General features: G+C 43.7%; 1 protein-coding gene across 1 annotated transcript in view; it reads right to left on the bottom strand.

Moving 5' to 3' along the window:
* The window catches only part of ALMS1 (ALMS1 centrosome and basal body associated protein), a 76,164-nt gene extending 57,023 nt beyond the window's left edge, over positions 1 to 19,141 (bottom strand). Inside the window, 3 exon segments of the mRNA XM_087962634.1 lie at positions 4,936 to 5,122; positions 8,300 to 8,434; positions 18,984 to 19,141. Of these exon segments, the coding sequence (XP_087818760.1) occupies positions 4,936 to 5,122; positions 8,300 to 8,434; positions 18,984 to 19,019 (358 nt within the window). The 5' untranslated portion in view covers positions 19,020 to 19,141.
* Between the last annotated feature and the right edge of the window lie 2,023 nt (positions 19,142 to 21,164).

Genomic DNA, 21,164 nt, shown 5'->3' with positions numbered 1-21,164 from the left:
GAAAATCCAAATTGTAACTCCAAGCTAAGGATAAACTGAGCCAAAGCCGGCGACGAAGAAGTTAAAATACAAAGCATCGGGGCGTAGGTGGTATATCGCTTCCAGGATTTCCTTTAAAAAATAAATAAATAAATTCTAAAATATCTGTGTATTATAGAATCCAAATTTAACTCCCTTAGTCATGCTTTTTAAAAGGGTTTTGCATAGGATCGCTTACAACCGTTCTGGTGCTGCAGCATTATCTATTTTAATTCTCCGGGGACCCTACCTCATTTTTGTGGGCATGTACGACTAATTTTTATTTTTTTTTAAAGGATCCAAAATGTCAAGCTAGATTTTGGCCTACGCTTCTCGTCTCTCCTTCCTCCAACTCTCCAGGAAGTAGTTTTTTCCGGCATTGGCCAAATTCCTGATGATGTCCCAGGTTGTTGCGGGCTTGCATTTCTTTGAAGCCTAAAAGGAGGTATTTTGAAGGAAATCTAAGTCGCCCACTGGCAGCCCAGGGATGTCCTTGCAAACGAGCGAGCCCCCTACCAGTCTCATCCCGTGTTTCTGGACCTTGGCCGCTTTAAGATACTCGGCTGGCTGGGGAATTCTGGGAGTTGAAGTCCACCACATCTTAAAATGGCGAAGGTTCTGAAACACTGGTTTACTGATTGAATGGTCATTGAAGCTATGCCAGGCCATTCTGTATTTTATAGTATTTTATCTAGTCTAGTCTATTTTATTCCATGCCATATATTCAGTTCTGTTTGGTTCCAGTCTGATCCATTCCATTCTATTCTATTCCCTTTCATTCCATTCCATTTTTTCTATTCCATTCCATATATTCTGTTTTGTTCGGTTCGGTTCTGATCCATTCCACTCCACTCTATTCCCTTTCATTCCATTCCACTCCATTCCATATATTCGATTCGGTTCTGTTCCATTCCACTCTATTCCCTTTCATTCCATTCCATTTTTTCTATTCCATTCCATATATTCTGTTTTGTTCGGTTCGGTTCTGATCCATTCCACTCTACTCTATTCCCTTTCATTCCATTCCATTTTTTCTATTCCATTCCATATATTCTGTTTTGTTCGGTTCGGTTCTGATCCATTCCACTCCACTCTATTCCCTTTCATTCCATTCCACGCCATTCCATATATTCGATTCAGTTCTGTTCCATTCCACTCTATTCCCTTTCATTCCATTCCATTTTTTATTCCATTCCATATATTCTGTTTTGTTCGGTTCAGTTCTGATCCATTCCATTCCATTCTATTCCCTTTCATTCCATTCCACTCCATTCGGTTCTGTTCCATTCCACTCTATTCCCTTTCATTCCATTCCACTCTTTCCATTCCATTCCATATTCTGTTTTGTTCGGTTCGGTTCTGATCCATTCCACTCCACTCTATTCCCTTTCATTCCATTCCATTCCATTCCATTCCACTCCATTCCATATATTCGATTCGGTTCTGTTCCATTCCACTCTATTCCCTTTTATTCCATTCCATTTTTTGTATTCCATCACATTCCATTCCAAATATTCTATTCCGTTCTTTTCTGTTCTGTCCTGTCCTATTCTACTCCATTCCATTCTATTTACTATTTTTTATTCCATTCCATTCTATTTCCTTCCATTCCATGTTTTCTATTCCATTCCATTCCATTTTCTGTATTCTAATTCTAATTCTAATCGTCTTTGTGCTCTGTTTGGCCTGTGCCACAAACACCACAAAGCCACCCCTTCCCCTAAAAACTCCCCCCCCCCTACCCATTTGCTGGGTTTGCCTCCGGGAAGAAACGCCCCTGGCAGTCATTAGTCATTGCCATTAATTCACCACGAAGCCGGCCTCCCAATTATTAATTCAGTTTTTCGATGAGGTCGCTTCCTTCCGAGATGGGGGCCAAAGCAGTGACTCCGCAAAGCATTTGATAAACTCTTCTGTGACGTTCTGATTTAAAAAAAAAAAAACTAATTAAGTTTGGGCCAGATGAGAAATCAGGGATGTTGCATGCGCAGCTGGAGGAACAGAACATCCTCCAGGAAGGCTCATCGGTGACGGCGGGGTTTTCGGAGGTGGACTGAGATTCAGGACTCCAGATGGGAAAGTCCTCGACTTATGACCACAAATTCTGGGATCAGAATTTCCATGTTATAGTAAAATAAAAAAGACATATTTAATTATTCATGTGCTAACTGCAGCTGCAATAGTATTTGCTCAAAACTGGGAAAGTGAAAAGATTCCAATAGAAGAGAATGTGATTGTGTTGACCCAAAGGGGTGTGGTACAAAGGCAACACAGTCACATAATCAGTAGGAGTCCCCTTATTAGCTCCAACTTTGCCCCCTTTGGCTGGAGAAAAAAACTCTCCCAGAAACAGCCTTTGGCTGCAGAGAATCAAGTCCAAAACATGGTCAACAAAAACAGTAACTATAAGTCTAGAAATGTCCTGTCTCGTTTCAGCGTCCAGTGAAGCATCATTAGCTGGTGGAGGGGTTCTGACCCAGGCTTCGTAAACCGTAATTATTCACAAACTTGCTTTAAAAGCCAAACCTATTTTATTGCAATGCTGGGAATCGTTTTCATTCCCAGCCAGAATTAATCTCAAAAAGTCCCTCAAGATAAGCACCCACCTTTCAGTTCTGTGAAGTGCTGCCAAAAACAAGTATCAAACGAACTAGAAAAGAAACCAACTGAAGTACAACAAAAGCCAACCGAAGCACAAAGAGCTTCAAGGATGACTCTGAACCGATTGAATGACTTTGCTTCCTGCAAAGATTTCATCATCTTGGCCTGATTTTTATCCCTTAGGGGAGGGGCCATCACCTCCCAGACTTACTCCTGAGTCGCCCCTTTTGTCTTAACTGTTCTTGCCTTCTGGCAGCTCTGCGCACACGCGCACTGGGAACAGGCTCCCCTTGTTCCTCTGCCTCGCTGCTGCCAGACTCCGAAAGGCAGCACCCCACTCCCAGATGGTCCTGGCCCCATCTCTGCATCGGATACAGGACCCTCGTCCGAGTCCTCTCCAGACTCCCTGAGTGGTCCCCGTTCTTCCCCACTGTCCGATTCCACTGCCGTCTGCACAGGCTGCCAACGAACCACAACAGGAGGCTCCATTTTAAGACAAGTCAAAGCCGGGATTTCATAAATGTTCAACTTCCTGTGTTGGGAAAACCTGCCTGTCATATACGCAGGGGGAGCATGTAGGTGGTTTATGTCGGCCTGCCTTCCTTTCCTGTGGAAACGCTAATCCTTCGGTTACTAGGCAGATCCGCCGGTGTAGGCGACAGGTGACACCGACTACTTAGCCCGTCTCTCACTGGCACAGAAATCTATTTATTGGGGGGGGGGGGGGAAGGGGGTATTCTCCAATTGACTTTTTAAAAGCCTGGCCTCTTGATGTCTTTAAAAAAACCCCGAGACTGAAATGTTCTTTAAAAGGATAGCATTTTCTGGAGAGAAAAAAGGAAGTTCTTTTGTCCCCGAAGGAGGACTACTTGAAGCATATTAACAGAGACTTAAATGCAAACTGTGTTTTAAGACACCCCCCCACGCACCCACTTTATGGTCTGTGCCTGTTGCTCCTCTCGACGAGGAGGTTTTGAAATATTTCTAGCAGGACTATCAGATTTTGTAACAGCTTTGTTCCCTTATCCCATCTGGCTGGCAAACTCACAAGATTCGTTTTTCTCGCCATAAACACGCATTAACTAGAGACTGTGTTGTTTCTCTGTGTCATATAATATCGGTGGGTATATGCTTAATTTTGTATTCATTTATTTATCTTGTCATCTCCATGTAGTGTAAAACTGGAGCTGGTGACGCTTCAGAGAGCTGCATGCAATGAAATTTCATTTTTAATGTATGCCAATTGGTGTACATTCAAAGTGACAATAAAGTTACTCTATTCTATTCTTCTATTTTCTATTCCTCTTTTATTCCTTTCCATTTCGTTATTCCATTCCATTCCATTCCCTATTCTATTCTGTATTTCTATTCCATTCCATTCCATTCTTCTATTTTCTATTCCTATTTTATTCCATTCAGTTTCATTCCCTATTCTATTCTGTATTTGTTCTATTCTATTCTATACTTCAATTATCTATTCCTATTTTATTCCATTCCATATTTTCTGTTCTACTCTATTGCATTCCATTATTCTATTCTGTATTTCTATTCTATTCTATTCTATTCTATTCTATTCTATTCTATTCTATTCTAGTCTAGTCTAGTCTATTCTATTCTATCCTATTCTATTCTATTATTCTATTCTACTCTATATTTCTATTCTATTCTATTCTACTCTATTGCATTCCATTATTCTATTCTGTATTTCTATTCTATTCTATCCTATTCTATATTCTATTCTATATTCTATTCTATTCTATTCTATTCTGTTCTATTCTATATTTCTATTCTATTCCATTCTATTCCATTCCATTCTTCTATTTTCTATTCCTATTCTATTCCATTTGGTTCCATTCCCTATTGTATTCTGTATTTCTATTCTATTCTTCTATTAGCTATTCCTATTTTACTCCATTCCAGAATCCCCCAGCCAGCATGCTTTACGATGGATGAACTTCCAACTCCCACAATTCCCTAGCCAACATCCATTAAAATGGATGGACTTCAACTCCCACAATTCCCAGCCATCATGGTTTTGCGGTGGACTTTAACTCTCAGATTTGCCCAGCCCACATGTTTTAACAAGGGTGGATTACTCAGGCAACATAACATGCTTTAAGATGGGTGGACTTCAACTCCCAGAATTCCACAGCCAACATGTCTAGCTGGAGAATTCTGGGAGTTGAAGTCCACACGTCTTAAAGTTGCCACGGTTGAGACACCCGGCTCTAACGGTTCCTTTCTGAAGCTTACAAACCAACTCCTGTTAATGCTATTTAAAAGAAAAACCAAAAAAAACAGGAGGGCCAAACTCACCCAGGATGGGGGAGTGGGTCATTCCAGACGCTTGAGGTCTTCTAAAATTCACGGTGGGGGTGAGCAGGCCTTCCTCCATAGTCGGAAATTCTGTTACGTTGCAGCCGCCTGGGGTTTGGCCCAGCCTCCAACCCACGAGATTGCTGATATCCGTTTCAGCACAAAGACGATACCAGGCTTCTGGGTCCTGAAGGAAGAGAAGGAAGGGGTGTGTGTGTGTGTGTGTGTGTGTGTATGTGTGTGTGTTGTGGTCATAGGTTGAGGACGTGTGTATGTGTGTGTATGTATGTATATGTATACACACACACAAATATATCGTTTCCCTGAAAATAAAACTTATCCTGAAAATAAGCCATAGGATAGGATAGGATAGGATAGGATAGGATAGGATAGGATAGGACAGGACAGGACAGGACAGGACAGGACAGGACAGGACAGGACAGAACAGAACAGAATAGAACAGAACAGAATAATGTAATGTAATGTAATGTAATATAATAATAGAACAGAATAGAATAAGGAAAGAATAGAATAGAATAGAATAGAATAGAATAGAATAGAATAGAATAGAATAGAATAGAATAGAATAGAATAGAATAGAATAGAATAGAATGAGGAAGAATGGAATAGAATAGAATAGAATAGAACAGAATAATGTAATGTAATGTAATATAATAATAGAACAGAATAGAATAAGGAAAGAATAGAATAGAATAGAATAGAATAGAATAGAATAGAATAGAATAGAATAGAATAGAATAGAATAGAATAGAATAGAATAGAATAGAATAGAATGAGGAAGAATGGAATAGAATAGAATAGAATAGAACAGAATAATGTAATGTAATGTAATATAATAATAGAACAGAATAGAATAAGGAAAGAATAAGGAAAGAATAAGGAAAGAATAGAATAGAATAGAATAGAATAGAATAGAATAGAATAGAATAGAATAGAATAAGGAAAGAACAGAACAGAATAGACGGAACGGAGAACAGAACAGAACAGAATAGAATAGAATAGAACAGAGTAGAACAGAACAGAATTCTTTATTGGCCAAGTGTGATTGGACACACAAGGAATTTGTCTTGGTGCAAATGCTCTCAGTGTACATAAAAGAAAAGATACATTCGTCAAGAGTCAAAAATCACAAGGTACAACACATAATAGTCATAGGGTACAATAAGCAATCAAATCATACGTTTTTAGATGTGCACCTAATATAAGCCCTACATCCACCTCCCCCTCCAAATAAGCCCTACTTAAGAGCCTGCACAGCTGGCCGCTTGCCCATTCTGTCTGGTTGCTCGCAGTACTGCCACCACAAGGTGCAGTGGTGGAGCTGCCTCATGTGCCCCGCACCAGCTTACCTCAGGAACGCCCCAGTCAGACCATCCACGCCCCGAGACCTGCCTCATGGCAACACCACCCAAGCCATTTGCAGCGGGAGCCCATGTGGCTGCTGGCCCATGTCGGCTTGCTCGCAGCTGCGATGGAGCAGGAGGCTGAGTGGTGGGTTGGTGCCACAGCTATGAGGCGAGACAGGTGTCGGGGCGTGGATGGCCTGGCTGCGGCGGTTCTGAGGTAAGCTGGTGCGGGACACATGGGGCAGGTCCACCCCCCTCCTTGTGGCTGTGGTACCAGTGTGTCATTCATCCTCCTGCTACATTGCGGCTGTGAGCAAGCAGAAGTGGGCCGGGGGCCACGCGGAGTTCTGCTGGATGGAGTTGACAAAGCTGCCGCCATGAGGCGAGGCCGGTGTTGGGATGTGGATGGCCTGGCTGAGGGAAGCCGGTACAGGGCGCATCGGGCAGTTCAAACCCCCCTCCCCCCACCTTGCAATGGCGGCTCTGCCACACTAAGTGTGATGACCCCGGCGTGTAACACAAACGTAACAAAATCCAAAACATAAATAAATGTCCTTTAATGCCTCCAACTTGGCGCCGCTGTTCAATAATGCCCAGTTGGAGATAAAACATATTCAAAAATAATCTTCAAAAGGAAGCAATACAGTCCGAACTCAATGAGCAGACAGAGGTAAAATAAAAAACCAAACAAACTACAATGAAGGAATTTCCACAACGCACCAGAATAAGTAATTACTGTTAGGAATAACATTGGTTACCTTAGTTTGGGTAAAACAATATATATAAACTATGTTAGTGAGTTTAAGTGTATCACTTTAACTGTAAAACATGTATTTTGGGTGCGGTTGTAAAAATCACCATAAGAGGGAGCAAGAGAGCTCACTGTTTCCTGGCTTTTACTGGATTGCTGACAATGATGGATTTTGATGGTGATAACTGCGTGTTTTCCCTGCTATTGCTGAACGAAGAAAAGAGGTTTGATTTTCTTCATATCTCCACTGCAAAAAGAGATATATTACTGGACTGATAATTTGTAAGTTTACTGACCTCTTTTTCGACACTGGACTTTGCAACTGATTAATCCCCGGACGGACTGAACTTAGTGTATGATATATGGACTGTTTGACTATGCATTTAAATCTTACTGGAATAAACTATTTAACTAGCACATTGTATCTGTTTTACTGAGTGTAAACTACAACAACGTTTATCTCATATATTGCCTGCCTGCCTGACTGCCGTGCACATTCTGCTAGGGTGTATATCCCTAACAATTACCAACTTCAAGAGATACACAAGGCATAGTCTGTTGGAAGGGCACCAACCAAGATAACTTCAGCCCCAAATAAAACACGTTTTGCTTCTGGTAACGCTGTGTTGTAATCGTCTCTCTTATATACTATTCTCCCCAGCTGCAACCAATGAGGGGGATCATGGCCGCTTCCTCTCTCGTAAGCCAAGCTGTTTCCTTCTCTATTCCTCCCTGCGTGCCCTAGGATGGAGAGGGGATGGGCCTGGGTCCTCCTCTGACTGCCCAGCCGGCCTCTGCCCTTCCCCAGCCTCCTCCACAACCTCCGGAGCCACACTTCCAACTCCCTGTCAGCTGCTCCTCCTCTCCCTCAGAGTCCGACTCCACCACTACGCGACCTCCTGCCCCCCATGACAAAGCAGAAGAAGTGAGCCTCCTATACATTGAGAGAGGGGGGGAATTAGACCCCCACCAAAAATAGGGTTTAAAATAAACCCTAGGGTTTATTTTTGGGCCCAAAAGAAAATAAGATCCGATCTTATTTTCGGGGAAACAGAAGTATATAGAGGTAGTCCTCAACCTACGACCACAATTGAGCCTAGCCACAATTTATGTTGTCATGTGAGACATTTGTTAAGTGAGTTTTGCCCCCTTTTTTTGGACTGTTGTAAGTCGAGGACTACCTGGATTCTGACCGGATGCCAGAAAATGGCTGCCCTGGAGGGGGGTGGGGGTGTCTCACACTTACCTGAGTCATGAGAGACCTCCGCCTAATCGCTTCTCCCAAGGACACGCCGCTGGTGTTTGAGATTTGCGTCTCGCTGCTGCTTTGGCTCAGGAGCTCTTCTTTCAAGCCAGGCTGCGGGGGCGTCGTCGCGATCGGCTGAAACACACAAAACCGTCTTAAAATGAACCCTGCGTGTCATCGTCATCATTGTCACGAACCCATAAATCACTGGGGGCGGAGTCTGGGCAAACTGGATGGAGCTAGCAGAGCGTTTACTGGCCGGGGGCCTTTCCCGTTGCCAATGCGGAGTTTTGTTCGGCAGATATATTCTCACCATGGCCAGAGAGAGAGAAATACCCGCCTCCTACCTGGGATCGAACTCACAGCCTCCTGATTGTGAGGCGAGAGCTCCACCTCTAGGCCACCACCGCACCACTCGCAAAATGGTATACCAAGCTTTAATCTGTCTCAGGGTATTTAAGGCATTTATTTTTTTTAAGATCAAGCAATCCTCGACTTACAACCGCAATTGGATCCCAAACTTCTGTTGCTAAGGACTGCAGTTAGCTGTTCAATGAATGGTGCCCCATTTTACAACCCTTTTTTTTGCCACGGTCGTTAAGCGGAGCGCTGCAGTTCTGAAGCGAATAAGTGAATCCGGCTTCCCCGCATGGACTCGGCCTCTCAGAAGTCAGCTAGGAAGGTCACCGAAGGGGAGCACGTGACCCTAAGGACACTGCGATGGTTGTAAACCCCGGGGCATGTGCCAATCACCCAAAGTCTGATCACGTGACCCTGGGAATGCTGCTGCAACAGTCGTTAAGTGTGATGTAGCCAGCCATAAGGAACCCTGGTGGCACACTGGTTAAAGGGCAGTATTGCGGGTTGACTCTGCCCACTGCCGGGAGTTTGATCCTGACCGGCTTAAGGTTGATTTAGCCTTTCGTCCTCCCGAGGTGGGTCAAACGAGGACCCAGATTGTTGGAGTCGAGATATTGACTCTGTAAACCGCTTAGAGGGGGCTGGAAAGCAGTGGAAAGTGGTATATAAGTGCTATTGCTATGCCCCTATCAAAATACTGGAATTAATAATTATGAATAGCATGAAAATAGTTTTCCGCGACGTCCGAAAAGATCTTATATATAAGATAGGTATAAACCTATGTGCTGTTGCTATTTTCTCTCCTTCCCTCCCTCTCTCCTTCCTTCGTGCCCTTTTCTTTCCCCCTTTCTTTTCTTTCCTTCCCTCTACTGTCTCCTTCTTTCCTTCCCTTCTTTTTCCCCCCCGATTCATTTCTTTCTCCTGCTCCCTCCATCTCTTATTTCCCTTCTCTTTTTCTCTCCCTCTCCTTTCTTTTCCTTCCTCCCTCCCTCCCTCCTTTCTCTTTCTCCTTTTCTTTCTTTGTTTCTCTTCCTTCCTTCCTTCTCTCTTGTTAAGAGTCACGGTGGTTAGGATGCAGCATTGCAGGCTGACTCAGCCAACGGCCAGGAGTTCGATGCTGACCAGCTCAAGGTTGACTCGGCCTTCCCTCCCTCCGAGTTCGGTAAAATGAGGACCCAGACTCTGCAAACTGCTTAAAGAGGGCTGTGGAGCACTATGAAGCGGTATGCAGGTGGTCCTTAACTTACAACAGTTTGTTTAATGATCCTTCAAAGTTACGACGGCACTGAAAAAAGGTGACTTAGGACCGTTTTTCACAGTTACGACTTTTGTAGCATGTGATCAGTGCCTCCAACTTCCAGCAGTTTATTATTTTTATTTATTTACTTTTTAAATTTTTTTGACGAAATGATAGGCGTGTGTTTAACTCAAGCATATTTAAACTCGGTTACAGTAACCGAGTTTAAACTCGCTTGGGTTAAAAGTATGTCTATCGTTTTGCCTATTTGTTAAATTTACATGCCACCTGTCTCGACAGCCAGTGTGTACCTGGGCGGCTAGCGGTGCCATCAAAGCATAAATATAAGAACATGAAAAGCATTAAAATTCAACAATTTTTTTTTAAAAAAAGTAAATAAAAATAAATAACTGAAAATAAAACAAAAACAAACAAACAAACAACGCAGAGGGCAGACACCACACAATGCAAAGATGGCATGCCTTTTTCTGCCACCAGTTTCCAAATAAACCATGCGATCTTTGTGTGAGAAAGCTGCGTGCAGCAACCCCATACTACCACGTACAAAGCCAACAAAGTATGTGTGAGGCAAGACCCTTGGCTCTCTACCTGTGTCTATGCTTTCTAACCTTAAACCTGGCTTTTATTGCTTCTTATATGATATATATGAAAGCACTAACTTGGTAAAAGACGCAAACTAAAGGACATGTTAGGGATAACATTGTTTACCCTAACTGGTTTGGGTAAAAATAATAAATAAGTTATCATGGTTTGTTGGTTAAAGTGTGTGTAACTTTAACTACAAGAATGTAATTAAGGGTGTGGTTGTAAAGCACCATAAAAGAAGCAAGTCAATTGCAGCTCTCTCTCTCTGGCTTAATGATCCCTAATTACTGGATGGATTGATGACTGCGTTTTCCTTACTGGAACGGAGAGAAAGGAGTGTTGTTTTTCTCAACGGAGAGAAGAGATAATACGGACTGATTTATTGTAAGTGAACTGACATTGGCTATTCAACACGGACTTTGCAAATTGAGTATCCTCTTGCAAATTGAGTATCCTCGACTGGACTGACTAAAATGATACATGACTAATGGACCGTTTATTTTGACTATGCTATAATTCTAATGGAATAAACTATATTTTTGATAGCACAAGCGTATCTGTTTTTTTACTGCGTGTTAACTAAAATACAAACTTATCTCACACATTTACCTGTCTGCCTATCTGACTACACTACACATTCTGTTTAGTTTGTTTTCCTTAACACTCGTTGGGGAATTCAGGCTTAACAGGACATTTGTAATCTGCAATTGTGTAAAATTAATAGTTGCAATTAGATCAGTTCGGGGCCTATTTTTGATATAACTGCCTGGAACATTACAAGAATACGGAACCCAAAAGTGCAGATGACAGGAGTTTTCCAAACAAGTGCCAAGCGACAGGATGGCAGAGTGAATGAGGAAGTTACTCTAGTCATCTTCCAGAGGGACAAAAGAGATGTCGAGAAAAGACTATATAAAACGGGGTTTTATCTCAGATTATGGCCACTGACAATGGCTACTCCTTGCTGGACTCAGCTATGTCAGTGAACCTCATTGCAATGGGGTGTTTGTAAGTATTATCTTACTGAAATGTTATGTTATGGATGGCTGTTCATATTCCAAATTGCTCATGAAATAAACCTCTGATCTCAAAGTAGGATTTATTGCTTCTGGTTTGTCTGTGTTTCTCTTTTATTGAGTTATTTTTACGACAGAATGGTGCGTGACTCGAATAATCGTTCCCAAAATCATAAGGTTAGGAAACAATTCTTCCCCCTGGGTATGGCTTTAAATACTCCCAAAGGAATCAGAACACAACCTTTCCAGGCACCTGCTTATCAAAAGAGTTACTAATCATAAATGCAGAGTTTTGTCCACATAATATAGAATTCAATTCCATATATATATGGATACCGCAGTTGTGCCGGAAGTTTTGGGTAGGTTGTGGGGGAGAGAAATGTCATTGGAGGAAATTCCAATTTATATGAGGAGACTATGGATACTGACAGTCGGAAAATGGATTTCAGTAGGCAGCATCCTGGCACATGTTAGTTACAAAATGTGCAACGTGTTCTATTTCTGAACAGTGACACAAAATGCTCAGTATATATGCACATGGTAGTATGCATGTGTGTGTATTTCAAACTATATTTGATGCAGACGGCCAGGTTAAGGTTCCAAGCGAAGTAAGATTTGTATCTACAAAAGAGGAACAAGTACAGTAATAAATTCTGGGTGAGACAGCTCCCTTCTCTACGCTCCACATTTCTACAATATGCTTTCAAATAAACTGATTTTTTCAGGGAAAGAGACCAAGATGAAAGTGAACTCAGGTTTCTTCTCTCCAGAAGCAACAAGCTAGCAGCCGCCTCCGGGCGGAAAAAAAAAAAGAAAAAGACAGGTTTCAGTTGCGGCCCAGAGCAAATTACTACGAGCAAAATCAATACATCGTCCTTTGGTCCTTGCAAGGGGTCTTCCGGTGTGGCGTGAATTCCACCCAGGTGACAAGGCAGAGGATGAAAAAGAAAGAAGAAAGGAGGATTGTTGAAAGAGTAAGGGAAAAAAGGAAGCAGAGCTCAGTCTATATCAAAGAGTTCTTTTGTCCTTTCATCTCTGCCTTTTTAATCCTCTGCTGCCTTTGTATCTTCACAAGACAATTCAATAAGGGCAGTCCTCGGTTTACGACCGATTGCTTAGAGACTAAAGTTACAACAGACACACCACCCCCAAAAAAGTACTTTTTTGTATCCCACCTATGTTATTTTTACAAATACAGTAACTTTCAAGGTAGCAAATGTATCCAGCGCACCACTTTCCTCCTCCCATTTTTCCCCCAACAACCACCCTGTGAGGTGGGTTGGGCTGAGAGAGAGGGACACTGGCCCAAGGTTACCCAGCTGGACTTTCGTGCATAAGGCAGGACTAGAATTCATTTTCTCCTGGTGATTGGCCCAAAGTCACCCAGCCAGCTTTCATGCCTAAGGCGGGACTAGAACTCACCGTCTCCTGGTGATTGGCCCAAAGTCACCCAGCCAGCTTTCATGGCTAAGGCGGGACTAGAACTCACCATCTCCTGGTGATTGGCACAAAGTCACCCCGCCAGCTTTCATGCCTAAGGCGGGACTAGAACTCACCATCTCCTGGTGATTGGCCCAAAGTCACCCAGCCAGCTTTCATGCCTAAGGCGGGACTAGAACTCACCATCTCCTGGTGATTGGCCCAAAGTCACCCAGCCAGCTTTCATGGCTAAGGCGGGACTAGAACTCACCATCTCCTGGTGATTGGCACAAAGTCACCCGCCAGCTTTCATGCCTAAGGCAGGACTAGAACTCACCGTCTCCTGGTGATTGGCCCAAAGTCACCCAGCCAGCTTTCATGCCTAAGGCGGGACTAGAACTCACCGTCTCCTGGTGATTGGCCCAAAGTCACCCAGCCAGCTTTCATGCCTAAGGCGGGACTAGAACTCACCGTCTCCTGGTGATTGGCCCAAAGTCACCCAGCCAGCTTTCATGCCTACAGTGAGACTAGAGCTCGTGGTCTCCTGCTGATTGGTCCAAGGCGGGACTAGAGCTCACAGTCTCCTGATGATTGGGCCAAAGTCACGCAAGCAGCTCTGACTAAGGCGGGACTAGAACTCACGTCTCCTGGCGATTGGCCCAAAGTCACCCAGCTGATTTTCATTCGTAAGGCGGGACTAGAACTCACCGTCTCCTGGTGATTGGCACAAAGTCACCCAGCACACTTTCCATGCCTATGGTGAGACTAGAACTCACCGTCTCCTGGTGTTTGGTTCAAAATCACTCAGCCAGCTCTCATGACTAAGGTGGGACTAGAACTCACCGTCTCCTGGTGAGCGGCCCAAAGTCACCCAGCCAGCTTTCCTTCCAAAAGCCGAACTAGAATGTATTGACACCCAGTTTCTAACCCTGTACCTTAACCACTACACTAGACCAAACTGGCTCTTACTTATGACCCATAGTCATAAGTTCTGACAGTGCCACCCTACAGTCACATGACTGCATTTTGGGCATTCAGCAAAGCGCTTGCCATTACATCCATTTGCAGCAACCCACAGTCACATGATCACGTGTTATTATGTAAATCCTGGTTTCCGGGAGGGGGGGGAAAACACCCCATTGCAAACCATGGGTTTGTTTCACAACTCTGGCATTCTCTTAATGACCACTTTGCTTAAAAACTGCAAAAAAAAAAAAAAAAAGTCATACACCTGGAAGTGGTCATGGGGGTGGTGACCCACTTTACGACTATCACGACTTACAACGAATCTCTTCCTGCCTGCCTCTACGGACCTTGTGCCAAAAGGACGTTCAGGCAGTCCGTGACGTATGACCGTAATTGAGTTTAGCGATTATGGTCGTACGTCGAGGACTACCTGTTGTTTCGTTTTGACACAGGATGGGTGGAGCCAGGAGGAGATTGGTTCTACAGCCAAGTCGTACGTGGGAATTGCAGTCATCTGGGCGGCTACCACAACATCCCTCTCACCAGAAACACGTGTGAAGTACGGACAAGGGAACATGGCAAGGCCAAACAAAGAGCTGCACAGGCCCCTTTCGCTTCTTCTGCGGCTGCTGTCATAAAGGTGAGGACCTTTTCTTTTAGCCGGCCTCATCTCACACCTTTCAGAAATGATCACATCAGGTTACATTCCCCACACACGCAGGTAGGAAACGCTCACGCTTAACTGGACACACCAAACGTCACCTTTTGTTAGGGATGATATGCACACGGATCTCTCTCTGTCTCTCTCCCCCCTCTGTCTCTCTCTCTGTCTCTTTCTTTCTCTCTGTCTCTATTTCTCTCCCTTTCTCCCTCTCCCTGTCTTTCTCTCTTTCTCTCTCTCTCTCTCTCTCTCTCTCTGTCTCTCTCTCTCTCTCTGTCTCTCTCTCTGTCTCTGTCTTTCTGTCTCCCTCTATTTCTCTCCCTTTCTCCCTCTCCCTGTCTCCCTGTCTTTCTCTCTCTCTCTTTCTGTCTCTGTCTCTCTTTCTCTCCCTGTCTCTTTCTCTCTCTCCCTCTCTCTGCATTTCTCTCTCTCTCCCACTCTCTCTCTCTCTGTATTTCTCTCCTTTTCTCCCTCTCCGTTTCACAGTTTTTTTCTCTCTCTGTCTTTCTCTCTCCTTCTGTCTCTCTCCTCCTCCCCCTCTCTCTGCATTTCTCTCTCTCCCAGTCTTTCTCTCTGTCTCTGTCTCTTTCTGTCTCTCTTTCTCTTTCTCTCTGTCTGTCTCCCTCTGTGTCTCTCTTTTTCTCTCTCTCTGTTTCTCTCTCTGTCACTCACTCACTCACTCACTCTCACACACACACACAGTCACACAGTAAAAAGAAAGACTGCAAACTCCTGCATCAAATCTGTAGGCAATATGGATTCCATCCGGTTTCAGCATAAATGAACCTGTGAAGCATAAAACAGTGCACAGGTGGTCCCTGATTTACCAGAGTTTGTTTAGTGACCGTTCAAAGTTACAACGGCACTGGAAAAAGGGACTTTGGACTGGCTCAGGAATTGTGGGAGTTGAAGTCCACAAGTCATTAAAGGGCCATCGCTCCCCATTTCTGCTGATGGCTTCAAAGGAAGCTTCATGGGTAGAACATAGCACATTAATACAAGTACCTAGTCCCTGTGAGGTTTGGCACAGCCTTCATAAAGCTGCAAGAGATCAAAGTTAAATATTTATTAGCTTGTACAGACAGTCATCGACTTGCAACAGTTCATTTAGTGACCGTTTGAAGGTACAATGGCACTGAAGAAAGAGGGACTTATGACTGTTTTTTCATACTTACGACCGTTGCAGCATCCCCCTGGTCACGTAATCAAAATTCAGACGCTTGGCAACTGGTTCATATTTATGACGGTTGCACCTAAACCTTTTGCAACTTTCTGACAAGCAAAGTCAATGGTGAAGCCAGCTTTACTTAATAAACCGAGTTACTCGTTAATTGTTACTCACATAACAATTGTGGGAAGAAAGGTTTTAAAATGGGGGAAAAACTCATTTGTGAACGAATGTCTCACTTAGCAACAGAAATTCTGAGCTTAATTGTGGTCGTAAGTCGAGGACCACTCGTGGCTGGAAAGTAACCTCCAAACCTTGAGTTCACGAGAGCCTGAACTGGTTTTCTATACTTGAGGAATGGCGGTGTGTAATCCACATACATTAATGCTTCATAAATCAATCAAAAGCTGCTGTGAAGATTGACAGCTGAAGATGATTAATTTACACCCCAAGCATCATCCTATCTTAATTACATCTGAAAAGTATATCAATTAGGATGCATTTTGGTCATAAATTTTAGCTTATTTTTTGCCACAAATCCATGTGTCATTTAAAACAGTGTGTCAGCTGGATACAGATATATTGTGCAATAATCATTACAACTGTAATTAATCCAAACTTCTTACTGCAATATCAATAACTATATTCTTACTTTATTACTGTACCAAATATATCTTATCATTATCCCTCTTTATTTTTCATCCATTGATAAAATAAATCCCATATCGTATAATATTCAGTTTGTTCTTTTTCTTTAATTGCCAAAATTGATCTCTTCATTTCTGCACATTAATATTTTCTTAATCAAGTTCTCTTCTATCTATAATTCTATCTATAATTCTATAATTAGGATGCATTTTGAATGTTTTCCGCAAGCACAAAGCAGGAGAAAAGGATACCGCAGCTTTTATCAAGGAATTTGGAAAACAAACAGCCAGCTGCACTCAGACAAATGCACAACATCTGTCTCACTATCACAAAACAACAGAAGGCAGCTTGTCCTTGTTCCAAAGGAGCAAAAAGATCAAGATGTAAAAACGGAGGGTGGCATTTTTGTCCCTTTTGTGTGGTGTGCAGATCAGAAGAGAAATTCCCGACACACACACACACAAGTCCACAACACCCTCTCCCAATCCTCCAGCGAGCCCTGGCACAACAGATGTGGCAACGTTTAATATCACAACTGTTCGGAAAGATTCTTTATGGACTAGCTGAACAAACTCACAGGGAGCGTTTTGCAGTCTGTGAGACTTCACACCTGGGCTAGGCAATATAGGGAGTTCCTCAACTTACAACAAGTTCACTGAGTGACCATTGGAAGTTACGACGGCACTGGAAAAAAGGGACTTAGGACCATTTTTTCACACTTACGACCGTCGCCGGATCTCCCCGGTCACGTGATTTGCATTAGAATGTCTGACAACTGGCTCACATTTACGACGGCCGCAGTGTCCCAGGGTGACGTGATCCATCACGTGATCCACTTTTACAACCTTCTGACAAGCCAAGTCAACGGAGAAGCCAGATTCACTTAATGACCGTGTGACTAATTTGATACCTGCAGGGATTCACTTAACAAATGCGGCAAGAAAGGTTGTAAAATGGGGGCAAAACTCACTTCACAAATGGTTTCACTTAGCAACAAAAAAATTCTGGGCTCCGTGGTGGTCGTTAAGTCAAAGACTACCTGTACATCCTCAAGCTTAATTCAGCCGCTCAATTTAACCTGAGACATTAACTAATTCACTAAATGTACTTACGACCACAATTAAGCCCAGAATTTCTGTTGCTAAGAGAGGCATTTATTAAGCAACTTTTGCCCCATTGACCGACTTTTCTTTAGTGTAGTTTACTTTATTGTCATTGCACCTCGTACAACAAAATTAACTACCATCTTCCATGTACATTATGACTATGAAAATAAAACACAAACACACATCCTTCCCATTCTATATATATTGAATTGAAAACCCTTGATATTGTATTAAATATTGCAGTAGAATTCAATAGAGTTACTGCCCTGGGATTGAAGCTGTTTTTCTGCCTATTTCTGTTATTATTATTATCCTGAACCATCTGCCAGATGGTAATGGTTCAAAAAAAAAGGGGTGCCCAGGATGAGATGGATCTTTGAGGATGTTTTGAACTTTCTTAAGGCAGCGGGAGCTATAAAGCTCTTCCAAGGAGGGGAGAGGGCAACCAATTGATCCTCTGGGCAATGATGTTAACCCTCTGGAGTGCTGTCCTATCTGCCCCTGTGCAATTGGCAAACCATGCACAGGTGTGCAGTAAATTAAGATACTCTCTATGGTGCAGCGGTAGAAGGTCACCAGCAGTTTTCCATCCAGTTGTTGTTTCCTGAGAAGCCTCAGGTAGTCTAATCTCTGCTGGGCCCTTTTGACCAGGGCTGCAATGTGAGCCCCCCAGGTCAGGTCCTCTTTTAGGGTAACACCCAGAAACTTAAAACTGGCCACTGGCTCCCCTCGGTCTCCCTTGATAAGCAAGGGCTGGATGTCTGATCTGTTCCTTCTATATAGTCCACTATCAGCTCCTTGGTCTTCTTGGTGTTGAGGACCAAGTTATTGTCTCCACACCACAAAAGCAACCGTCGGTCCACCTCATCTCGGTAGGCAGACTCATCCCCACCAACCCACCCGGAGATGAGTCCCACCACTGTTGTATCATCTGCAAACGTAGTAATTTGCTCCGGTTAAGTGGCTCACCGCAGCCGATATAACTTCGTAACACCATCGTTAAGCGAATCTGGCTTCCCCATTGCTTGTCCCCATGGTGTGACACCCCCAGGATATGGCGATCGTCGTACATGCAAGTCCAGTTGCCGAGCATCCAAATCCAAGCGATGCTCTTAGCAACAGTGTTACTCACTTAACAACCGCAGGGATTCACTTAACAACAGTTGCAAAAAAAAAAAAAAAGAAAGTTGTAAAAAAAAAACCTGGCAAAGAAAAGCCCCCTTTAAAAATGTCTCACTTAGTAACATATTCTGGGCTCCGCTGTGGTCGTAAGTCGAGGACTCCCTGTAATGGGGGGAAGGGGTCCTTCCAGGGAAGGGGGAGGTTAAAGGGGGGATTTAAACTTTTTCAACGTCAAAGTGTCCTTGCAAAAGGTGGGGAAGGGCTTGAACGGGGTCCCCAGGCAAAGAGGACCCCCAAGGAGAAATATGGGGAGGAGGGGCTGGAGACCAAAGACCCCCCGACCCCACAGACCACCGTGCAGCTCCTCCTACTCACAGGCACCTGGCTGCTCCCCTGAGGAGTCGCTTCCATGGTTTCGGGGTGCCGGAGGGGGGAGAGACGACCGAGAAGGAGGGGGCTGCAAGACGAGGGAGCCCCAAGTCCCCGCGTGCGCCTCACTTGGCGTCCGGAGGGAAACTCGATGTGCGCATGCGCTGCGCCCGATCGCTGCCTTGGTTGTTAGGGACTCGCTCTAAGGAGAAGAGGCGGGGCTCGGCGGGGCTCCTCCTCCCCGCGGCGCTCTCGCGCCTTCCGACCGTTGGGGACGGGGCGGAGCCAAGTCAACTCGGCTTCCTTTGGCGGGTGGGGGCGAATGGACTCAAGGCAGGGGCGCCCGCCTCCGGTTTTGATTGGGCAAGCTCTACGAGGGAGGGGTTTTGGGGAGGCGCGCGCGGAGGTGGTTTTTTCTTCTTTTTCTTCTCCTGAGTGAGGAGACACTTCTCGCTTCCCGCCCGCTCTCTCTCATCCCCGCGGAAGGAGGGGAAGTAGAGAGGCGGAAGGGTTAAAAAAAAAAGACCCGGATGAAAGCCGCTCTTTCATCCTCTCCCTCCTCCCCCCCGTTAGGAATGACTGCGCCCGGCTTTGGAGGTTCCATTAGAGACACTTTAGTTTTCTCTCTTATTTATTTTATATAGCATATGGGATCTGTACAAAGATCATGCGATGACTGATGTAAATATGTGAGTTTAAATAAAGCATCAGCAAACACAAAGACATTATATATGCTATATGCTTTATTTAAACTCACAATTGTACATCAGTGATTGCATGACCTGGGTAATATATATGGATGGATGTATGGATGTATGTATGTTTTCTTAAGTTTTCGCGGGTACTTACATGTATGGTATTCAGCTTTGTTCGGGTATTTTCCCAGGTCATTGTAGTTGTGCTTTTAAAATTCTGCCAAAACGTTGCTACAACTTTAAAAGCACAACTACAATGACGTGGGAAAATACCCGAACAAAGCTCAATACCATATGTCTGTGTCTGTGTATATGTATATATGTATATATATGTTTTCTTAAGTTTTCGCGGGTACTTACATGTATGGTATTCCACTTTGTTCGGGTATTTTCCCATGTCATTATGGTTGTGCTTTTAAAGTTGTAGCAATGTTTCGGCAGAATCTCATATATATATTAAAATTTATATATGTGTATGTATATGTGTGTGTATGTGTTGAAATAGAGGTCATGCAATCACTAATATACAAATTGTTTAAAGTTTAATTAAAGCATATATATCCTTCGTTTAAACTTTATACAAACACACATGCTTTAAATATATATATATATATATATATATATATATATATATATATATATATATATATATATATATATATATATATATATACACACACACACATTAAGAAAACAAATATACACATACGTATACATATACCGTACATATACATATATACATATACATTTTATAGATAGATAGATAGATACAAAAAAATAAAGGGAACACTTAAACAACACAACGTAACTCCAAGTCAATCACACTTCTGTGAAATCAAACTGTCCACTTAGGTAGCAACACTGATTGACAATCAATTTCACATGTTGTTGTGCAAATGGAATAGACAACAGGTGGAAAGCAGAGGCAGTTAGCAAGACATCCCCAATAAAGGAGTGGTTCTGCAGGTGGTAACCACAGACCACTTCTCAGTTCCTATGCTTTCTGGCTGATGGTTTGGTCACTTTTGAATGCTAGCGGTGCTTTCACTCTAGTGGTAGCATGAGACGGAGTCTACAACCCACACAAGTGGCTCAGGTAGTGCAGCTCATCCAGGATGGCACATCAATTCGAGCTGTGGCAAGAAGGCTTGCTGTGTCTGTCAGCGTAGTGTCCAGAGCATGGAGGCGCTACCAGGAGACAGCCCAGTACATCAGGAGACGTGGAGGAGGCCGTAGGAGGGCAACAACCCAGCATCAGGACTGCTACCTCCGCCTTTGTGCAAGGAGGGACAGGAGGAGCATTGCCAGAGCCCTGCAAAATGACCTCCAGCGGGCCACAAATGTGCATGTGGCTGCTCAAATGGTCAGAAACACACTCCATGAGGGCGGTATGAGGGCCCAATGTCCACAGGTGGGGGTTGTGCTTACAGCCCAACACCATGCAGGACGTTTGGCATTTGCCAGAGAACACCAAGATTGGCAAATTCACCAC

This window comes from Notechis scutatus, chromosome 4, assembly GCF_049901735.1.
Source record: "Notechis scutatus isolate UNSWTSFEM ecotype Mainland chromosome 4, rNotScu1.2, whole genome shotgun sequence".
Taxonomy (NCBI): Eukaryota; Metazoa; Chordata; class Lepidosauria; order Squamata; family Elapidae; genus Notechis; species Notechis scutatus.
This window is presented reverse-complemented; position numbering and strand designations above follow the sequence as displayed.